This window comes from Aptenodytes forsteri, unplaced genomic scaffold (genome assembly GCF_000699145.1).
Source record: "Aptenodytes forsteri isolate BGI_AS27 unplaced genomic scaffold, ASM69914v1 Scaffold518, whole genome shotgun sequence".
Lineage (NCBI taxonomy): Eukaryota > Metazoa > Chordata > Aves > Sphenisciformes > Spheniscidae > Aptenodytes > Aptenodytes forsteri.
Window position 1 is genome coordinate 652,384 of NW_008795773.1, and position 9,346 is coordinate 661,729.

Genomic DNA, 9,346 nt, shown 5'->3' on the forward strand with positions numbered 1-9,346 from the left:
ATGGAGCCTGGCAACGTCCACAGAGTCTCGCTCTGCACCCGCCAGGCTGACCCCCTGGGAGCTTCTTTCTACCTCACCACGTTCGGTAAGCGTTGAGCCCGCAGCTCCAGGGAGCGGGGGGTGCACGCGGTGCCCAGGGGATATGGCCGTGGCCCTGGCTGGTGCGGCGTGGGGAGCCACAGCAGGTCATGGCCAAAGCCCGGCGCGGTAGGAACGGGCTGGAGAGCTGCTCCCCGAAGGCATTAACTCTGAGCGGCAGCCTGCTCGCTTCTGCCTCGCTGAGCCGGAATAATATGTGGCTCCATCGAGCTGGCGAACCGGGGAGCGCCCTGAAACCAAGCTGCAGCTGCTGAGGCGTGCTGCAGCACTCAGCCAGATGCCGAATACCTGGGTCATTTTGCCCCCTGGTTGGGCACGAGCTGGGATTGCTGCGTAGGGCTGGCCAGAGCTGTGGCCCCCATTAGGGCAGAGCCCCAGTTTCCTTCTTTGCTCTTTGTGGGTCTTTCTGTGGCTGCCTCAGTTTTGCTGCATGGGCTTGAAGAAGCCCATGGGCAGCGGTGGCTTGGATCTGCAGGCTGGAGCCGGCCAGCAATGGTTGGGCTACGAGCCCTGTATACCCACACTGCGAGCAGGTGAATTTGGCAGCAAATGTCACGGCTGTTGCTTGTGGTGTGTGATGGCTTGTCAGCAGCCGTCTTACGCAGAGGGAAGCTGGGTGCCCTTCCCGGGTGCCACTTTTTAAGCAGCAGTTTTCTTTCAAAGCTTCTGCTTGTTTTAGTGAGCAGGGCAGGCAATCATGCAACACGCTGTTAAAGAGGCTGCAGGGAAGCAGAGAGGGTTACATGAGTGGAGCAGGGTGTCCCTTCCCTGGGCAGCCAGGGGTGCTGATCCTTCCCTCTTTTGGCTTGTAAGCATCAAACCGCTGAGGACAGGCTGGGAGCTAAATTCCTCCTGTCTTTGTCTATAGGACTTATGCATGCCAAATAATGTGAGTTTTGTGGTGCCTCTTGGCTCTGTAACCAAGTCCAGGCCAAGCATCATCTCTGCAGCTGCAGCTCCCTTCACGGGCTGACCATCGCTGGCGAGACGTGGCGTTGCGTGCTCTGAGCAGGAGAGCAGTGGCAGGACAGGGCCAGCACTACCCCCTCCACGTGGGTGACCAAGGGTCTTCAAAAGGGCTGGTGCCAGGGCCGGAGGTTGTAGGTGGTGATCTCGGGGTGCTCTGCCTTGTGCCCATGGGGACCTCCCGCCCAGGCAGTTATCTGACACTGCTTTCCTCTGGTAAGAATTCTCCCTAGTGCGTGCATCGATGGTTCTTGGCTGTCCCAGCCAGGGCAAAACCTGCATTTTTTCTACAACAAAACAGAAAAGCCTTTAAGGAGCAGAAACCAAAATTTTCCATTTGTCAGAGATCATCAGTAAGGAACAGATTTTCCTGCCTGCTAGGTCTGCTCCCAAAGGACAACATTCACATGTCTCCTCCTTTAGCCTGGCAAACTTCTCTCATGGGTGGGAACCTGTTTGATTACCATCTTGTGCTTGTTCATACCTGGTTTTTTCCCTGTTCTCCTTGTGCCAGCTTTGTTCATCAGCTTGAATTGCCTCTCTGGGCCTGTGGGGTCCAGATGGACAGGGCCTGGGCTCCCTCTCTGCTGCAGCCCTGCGAGCCTGGCTGAGCCCTGCTCTCTGTGATGGGGTGTGCACCCAGCAGCTCCTGTTGTGAGATGAGCTGTCTGCTCTTTTGCCTCCCTCTGGCCTTTCTCTGCACCTATTTTCATCTCTAATAACCTTTATTGAGCACAGGTGACCTGGACAAGCTGTGTCAGGGCCTCTCTGCTGAAGCTGTTTCACTTAGTTCATGTTAGGGATGTATCAAAAGAGATGAGCCCAGGGGATGATGTTTCTCTGACCCTCTGCTCTTGGAGCGAGGTGGAAATGCAGCCCAAGAACTTGCCTTGACAGGGGTTGTGTTTCTGCCTGCCCAGGTCTGGAGGAAGGTTACTGCTCCGTGCATCTGAGAAAATGCGACTGCTGCCACTGAGCCGGTCTGTCCAAGAGCAGACGTTGGTACAGCAAATCCCTTCCACCACCTCAGGCTGGATCCTCTCTTTCCGACAGCAGCTTCCCTCTCTGATCCCGGCCCCATACAAGCACTGGAATTGCTACAAAGCCAACGAGTGCTTCCCTGGCATGAGCAGGTTGGGACCCCTTTGGGGTCAGACACGCTGGCTGGGGTGTGCTAGGGTGTGCGATTTGTCCCTTCATGTGCTTTGGAGATGCTTGGGAGCAAATGCACTGAGAGAGAAATGTCATCTGTTCCTCGCAGGAAGGAGAGGACCTTTCCCACCGATACTCCCAAATCCTTTCTACTAGGGCTCAATTTGTGGTGCTTCTGAAAAGGGCAAAACTGCCCATTTTCTCCCTGCTCTCCTCTCTTTAGTGCTGGTGTAGCCTGCGACACAGGGGCCACAGGCACTGTCCCTGCACCAGAAGCAGCAGTAGTGCACGTGATGCACAAGGCCATGATCCTGTCTGACCCCATCCCTCGTCGTGCAGAAGCCTTGTGCTGAGCGGCCCCAGCCATCCCCAGGCCAGGGCTGGGCGTAGAGCTTCCTCCCCCCGAATTACCCAGCACAAAAGCTTCCTTTCTCCTCCCCAGGGCCCATTCATTGCGGGGCTGACTCCTCGTCATGCTTGGTTAGACGGGGGCATTTTTGCTTTCGTGTTGTAACGGTTGTTACATGCTAATAGTGGAGCAGCGAGAGGGTTCCCACAGCATCAGAGATCTGCAGATAGCAGCAGGGTTAAAGTCTTGGTCCAAAAGGCTGGGGTGGCATGATGAAACTGGGGGACAATATTCTCGCTGTCGTAAATCAGTATTAGCTTCAATAGAGCCGTCCTGATTTACCCCACCTGGCTCTTGTCTTTACTTTCTTACCTTGCTCTCACTTGCACATGTATACATGCACATAAAGACATGCATTTCCACATGCGCGCACACATGTGCTCTCAAATGCAGATGCACGCGTGGACACACACGTGAGCTGGAGAGAGATTTGAAAATTTTCTGTCAATGTTTTTTTGAGTGAAGAATGAGATATGAGTTCTCTGAATTTTTTCAGGTTAAACAATCCCATAAGATCTCCCCACCCCAGGAAACCTAAGCCCTTGGGTGTGTCTTTTGCAAAATGAAATGTTGGGTTTTAATTTGAAGGATGTTTAGATGTCTGTAAATGATGTTTACAAGTTTATTTTGTTTGTTGTGTTTTGTAAGCTGGAAAACAAGTGAAAATGGGATATTTTGCTTTGGACTAAATGAAACCTTGTGCTAATGATGCGTTCAGTCTTTTGATTCTCCAGCAGCATTGGGAAACGTTTAGTTTTGGGTTGGTCCAGAACAATTACACAGATTTCAGGCCCTGCATCACCCCTAAAATCTGTACATCCTATCCAGGCTGGCAGGCAGCAGCTCCCTGGGAACCCCCTTGGGAAGGTGTTCAGAGGGACAGAGCCCTCCGTGCCCGAGCGGGGCCAGCGAGCCGGGGGCTGGCAGCCTGCTCTGCACCCCAGCGGCATTTCACCCAGACCCTGGCAGACGCCGTCGGCTGAGTCTCTGTGCCAGTCTCAGTATTGTGGATAGATTTTAGGGCTGATGCAGAGTCGCTAGTGCATGGGAAAGCGAGTGTACAACTGTAAGTCAGCTGGCAGAGCAGAGCTGCTGCCCTGGGACCCGTGCCCTTGCTCAGCAGGGGTTTACACGTGTGGCTCTCCCAGGCGCTGGCATCCTGCACAGGGTCTGTGACCGGTTGGGTTTTCAATGCTGGGAATCAGTTGCTGGCAGACAGGTCCCGGCAGTGCTGAAAATCACAAATTGTGGCTCCAGATAATAGGCGGGAACTCAGGGATCTGGCACGGGCATTTCGAAGGCAGTGGGAACTGCAGGTCGGATTTGGAGCTGTGTAAGAGCTGGATTTTATTCTCAGCTCCGCTTCAGAGCGGGCTGTGAGCAGCGTATTCTTCTGCAGTTGTGGATGCTGTTGTGGACAGTGTTGTGGCTGTTGTGAGCAGTGTGGCTTCTCCAGTTGTGGACGCCATGTGGGCTGTGAGCAGTGTATTCCTCTGCAGTTGTGGACACTGTGTTTGCAGGTGGTGACTTTGCCTGTCACCAGCCAAAGGCGTGTTTGGGATGCTCCTTCCTTCTTTCTTTAGAAATAATCCTCCCATCTTGTCCTTGTGCCTCTGCAGGGGGGTTTCTGGATTCAGAGGCCTGCCTGAGCTCCCCTGGCCTTTGTACTTGGGTTTCAGCTGACTCTGAGGTTCAGAGGTTGGATCTGCCCACGTAGTCCACACTGAGGGCAACTCCCCAGGAGGATGCTCAGGCTGAGCTGAGTTACTCTGGTCTGCTCCCTGGCTCCATCCCTCCCACCTCCTCTCTCTGCTCTGAGTCCTCCCTTTCTCTCTCACCTTAGGTAGCTTAAAAGGCACTGATGGGTAGAAATGTTGCCGCTGGGCTGCCGTCTTGTACAGGCGGGCTCTGCAGCACCCGTGAGGGAGTGCTGGGTCCCATGGAGAGCTCTTGCTGCTGTGCTGTGCCAATCCACATGGGGAGAAGTCTCCTCCTTAAGGGCTGCCTGCAGCGTGGGTTAGGTCCTGGGTCCTCCTTTAACAAGTCAGATCAGTCTCCTGCTCCAAGAAAGATCCTGTCATTCGCTCCAGGCACCAGATCTTGGCACTTTGAGCTCTCTTTCTCTTCTATGTTATTCTCCGCCCGGTTGAGGGGCAGAGGTGGACGCCCTGTGCTCTTACTGAGATCTGCTCTTTTGGTCTGTTAATGACTGTTGGAACCATCCTGCCTTTCATCTCTTGACCGTGCTCCTTGCTCTGCTCATGATGACGATGGGCAGCAGGTCCCCTGCAAGGCTTGGCAGGCCTGGCAGTGGGGAGCCGGGCACCCCAGGCAGGCAGGTCCTGCTTCCTGGCTTGGTGGATGGCTGTGGGTAAGCCAGTGCATCGGGAGAAAGGGGGATCTCCATCCAGACCTGCTCCAAAGCCGTGTTTCTTTCATGTAGCTCCTCAAGGCTCTCCCCTTACCACCACCTCCTCAATCAAAAGCTCTTGGTGCTGTTGTGCGGGGAGCCAGGCACTTCCCTGGAGGTGCTGCGTCACTGGGAGCCGGGGGTCCCGCTCGGTCCCAGCCCTCCCCGGGCTCTGCGGCAGAGGGATTGCAGGATGGTGGAGCATTGCTCTTCCCTGGGGGTTGGCTGCTCCTGGCCTCGCTGGCCACCTGACAATTACTCAGTGTCGAAACACATGACTGAAACCATTCTTGTTTAATCCTAGATTAAAGCAAGTATTGACTCCTGGTTTTAGGAGATTACCTGTCTGCTCACCAGCCCATGCTGTCTGGGATCCCCAGGAAATGCACGAGGCTGCAACGTGGGAGCTCTTGCCGTGCTTTGATTCCTGGGGGCTGGGTTTGTGCTGTGAGCAGTGCTGCATTAGCCCTTGTCGCTGCGTCTTCTCTGCTCAACAGTGCCAGTGATGACGAACTGTTGCTGGACGTGACAGTCAGCAAAGGGATTTTTAAGGCTTTCCCGTTTCCCCAAAACCACCCTGGACAGATGAGGCAGGCAGTAGGGCCAGCAGGGAGGAGGTGTGTGTGGAGTGAGGTCCCGCAGCAGCAGATGGACGAAACCAGGTTAGTGCCATGGCCCGGGCTCCCCCAGCGGAGCCAGCCTTGGCTGACCCTGCGCCGGCATGTTCCTGCCACCAAAGGCACCGGTTGTCCTTGGCCTTCGTCCAGGCTGTCTGCAGCTTGGCCCGCTGTCACCTTCTGCAGGGGTGACAGCCCCTTGCCCGCACAGAAGCTCAGGGGAGAGGCAAAGGGGAAGTTGAATCTGGGCTGGGGTGAGGATTTGAGCACGCTGCATCCCGCTGTTAAACAAGGGCTAATTCATCCCACAGCGACTGTTTCATCTTGGTGCTCCCACTTCCCCTCTGCCACGGGCTCGTGCCTCCTGCCATCAGAGTTTACTGTGTGCTGAGAAAAAAGCATTCAGGTTTTCCTGGAATGTTTTTGCATCTGGAGCCATAAGACTTTCTCGGTAGCAGAAGATGTTTCCTCCTACCTCTTTCCCCTCGGCTCCCTGAGCGATGCCCCCGTGCACAGGGGTGGGGAAGCAGGATGGGTTTGGCCCCGTGCAGCCTCAGAGCCGCGGGGCCCCTGCGCTGCCGAGTGCCAGGGGCGGTGGGCGAGCCCTGCCTCCTTCACCGTCTCTCCTCTCCTTTCCTCTAGGCCAGCTGAAGCTGTCCATCGAGGTGCAGGGCCGGATCCTGGTGCTGCACAGTGAGTATCTCCCTGGGGCGCATGGCGAGGTGGCCCCAGAGCCATGGTGGGCTAGTGATGGGGACAGCACTTCCATGCCCTTTCTTCAAGCTCTTTGGAGCTTCATGGGAGCTGTCAGGAACAACTCTGTGGTAGAGTGGCACGACCGGGAGCTCTTTGATTTAGAGGCCAAACCGAAATTTCTGGAGACCTTCATTTCCAGGTGACCATGGTGTATTTTGTATCCACTTGTATATTTTTTTTTTTAACTCCACGTGCAGAGAAAGGCAAATATAATTTGGAAGAGAAAATCTGAAATGCTTTGTCTCCACTGAAACGTCTTTTACCGTGGCCAAAAGCATTTGCCGCATTTGCCAGGATTTCCAAATCATTCCCTTACCTCCAAATGCTGCATTTTTTTAACACCAGCAATATTTCTTCAACAAAAGTATTTCACCTGGTCCAGGCTGGGGTTGCTGTCCCTCAAGCCGTGGCATGTCCCACTGGGGACAAGCACTGCTTTTCTTTCTCTGGGGACTGAGGCCTGGCCACCGCCACTGCTGGGTACCGGTGCAGGAGAGCGATGCAGCACGTCGGACACCGGCTCCATCGCAGCCATGAGACAGGTCCCAGGGAACTGTGTCACTGCAGTTTTAATGGTGTTCATTAGAAAGGCCAATGAGAGTGTCAGAACTAGCTCTTTTCTTTAGGAAAAACGTGTCTAGAGACACTTGGGGGGCCCCTTAGGATTGCTCCCGCGGTGAAGGATGTGTGTGTCCTGGTCTCCTGGCACAGAGCTCTTTCTACCAGGGGCTTGTCAGGGCTTGATGATAAGTAAATGGTTAAAGAATCAAGGAAAAAGCCAAGAGTTTGAAATGGTCAGAGTAAAAATTCCCTCCCTGTGAACAGAGCAGGCTCATTGCTGCCCTGGATTTGGGCTCTGTAGGGTGAAAGGGGATAGCAGGGCCCTGGGACTCCCACTGCCCTTGGGGGTGGCCATGCTTTGGGGGGGAAGGCACCCCCATCCCAGAGACCTTCACGGCAGGGCAGGAGGGGGTGGAGAAGGCTTTCTCTTGAGCAACATCCCACCTTACAGCCCAGCATCACCCCTGCCTGGATGTAATGAAATGGGGGCAGAGGATGGCCTGAGCCTGGTGAGGCTGTAGGGACTGGCCGAGCCACGCGCAGCCCCTATTCTTCTCCACTTGGCAGCCACAAGAGCTTGCTGCCCTTTTCCAGCTGTGCAGGCAAGCTTTGTAAAGAAACAACAGCAGGAAAATGTGTTGGGTTGGTTTTTTTTTTTTTTTTTCCCCTCTCTCCCTCCAAGCTGTGTGTGGTTCTGAGGGTCTGGCACAGGCTTTACCCCAAATCCCTCCATCTGGAGCAGCCCCAGCGTGAGCTGGGTGCAAGTCACTGTCTCGTTCTGATGCTGTCTCAAAAGGAGGGTCTGGGAAGAGGGAAATGGTCCAGCAAAGAGGCAAAGGAGGCTGAAGGTCTGGGACCTGACATCCTGCTTCACGTGCCGGACGCTCAGGGTACTCGGTGTGGGCAGGAGGAGGCTGGATGATATGGGGTGATCAGTCTTACTTTTTCATTCTCCACCCCAACGTCTTTAAACCCAAAGCAGGTCTGGCTGGAGGAGGAAGCTCTTGGTGCAGCCTGTCCTGGAGGGGCCTTGCAAACTGCTTTGTGAAGCACCAGAGGGTCTTGCAGAACCCCTTTCCCCTTGCACTGGGATTTCTGTTGGGCTGACCATGTTTATTAGGAGCACATATCTGTCTTTGACAAAGGCAGAGTCACTGCTGCCTTGCCGGGCTTGTTAGGAGGGAGCTTAGCCTCGTTCCGACAGCCCGTCTTGGGCTATCCGGACTCTGCTGCACATCTGTTGCCTCCAGCCACATGGGTTCCACAGGGTTCCCAACTGTTGGCAACGGTGCAATGCTGAGTCCCTGCTGGCGGGGCTGCCATCAGGATGGGGCCGTTGATATTTAACTTGATGCTACATTTGGCTCCGAGGCAGGGAGCCCAGAGCTGTGTGAAGTCAGGCAAATGAAATGAAATTTGCCATCCGGATGCTGAACTGCATCTGCCGTCAACCTCACCCACAGATGCTTGTATTTATAGCACGGGTATATTAAAGAAAAAATACAATAAAACCCTTTACCTGTTTGTGGGTGCCCAGTGAGACCAGGCTGCTGGGGAGGTGCGCGCAGGATCCTGCCGGGGTTGGAGATGGGTTCGGCCCCATGAGGACGGGACACCCCATGGCGCAGAGCGCCGTGGTGTAGGAAGATGCCTTCCCTGCTGCTCTGGGGCTTGACTTTCGTTTCCTTTCCAGTCATGGAAGCAAAAGGCCTGATAGGAAAGGAGTACCGGACATGCGACTCCTATGTGAAGGTGGGTTCTCCTGGGGCTTTGCTCAGGGAGCTTCGGCTTTCCTGGGGTGTTGGGGTTGGCTCTTCCAAGCATGCTCTGGGCTGCCTGTTCCTTCCCTTTCCTCCTCTGTCCTGCTCTGGCTGAGCACCCACAGCGTGCAGGGAGGTGGCTGGTCTCTTGCCCAGTGCTGGAGGGCTCACGGGTTTTGTTGGCACGGTGTCTGCATGGAGCCAGAAAAGTGGAGGACAGGACCCTGCTAGGGGCTGTGTCAACCATTCATTGCAAGAGCCATCCCACTGGGTGCCCAAGGGCTGGTGGGGAGAAGCGTGTGGCCAGCACAGTGTGGCTCCGGGCTCTCCTGGAGATCACCCTGGCAGGCTGCTCCCACCTCGGTGTGCACAGCGCAGGGAGCATCTCCCCTACGAGAGGGCTGCAAGTCAGAGACCAGCCAGCAACATTTGTCTACATCAGTCCTTGATTTTTCTGCTCTTTTCCTTCCCTCCCCTGCCCTGAGGAGTTTTATAATGCAATTACTTGACACGCATAGGGTAAAGTGATCTAAACCACCCGTTAGCACGGGCTCAGCTGGATCTTTGAGGCTTAGCCATCCATAAAAGTGGCTGGGGGGGGGGCCCCCCCCCGCAG

General features: G+C 55.1%; 1 protein-coding gene across 1 annotated transcript in view; it reads left to right on the forward strand.

The window, feature by feature from the left end:
- Window positions 1-9,346, forward strand: part of RGS3 (regulator of G-protein signaling 3) — an 84,715-nt gene continuing 75,369 nt past the window's right edge. The window contains exons 1-3 of the mRNA XM_019473209.1: window positions 1-85; window positions 6,296-6,346; window positions 8,664-8,722. Of these exons, the coding sequence (XP_019328754.1) occupies window positions 1-85; window positions 6,296-6,346; window positions 8,664-8,722 (195 nt within the window). The remainder of the gene's footprint in view (window positions 86-6,295; window positions 6,347-8,663; window positions 8,723-9,346) is intronic.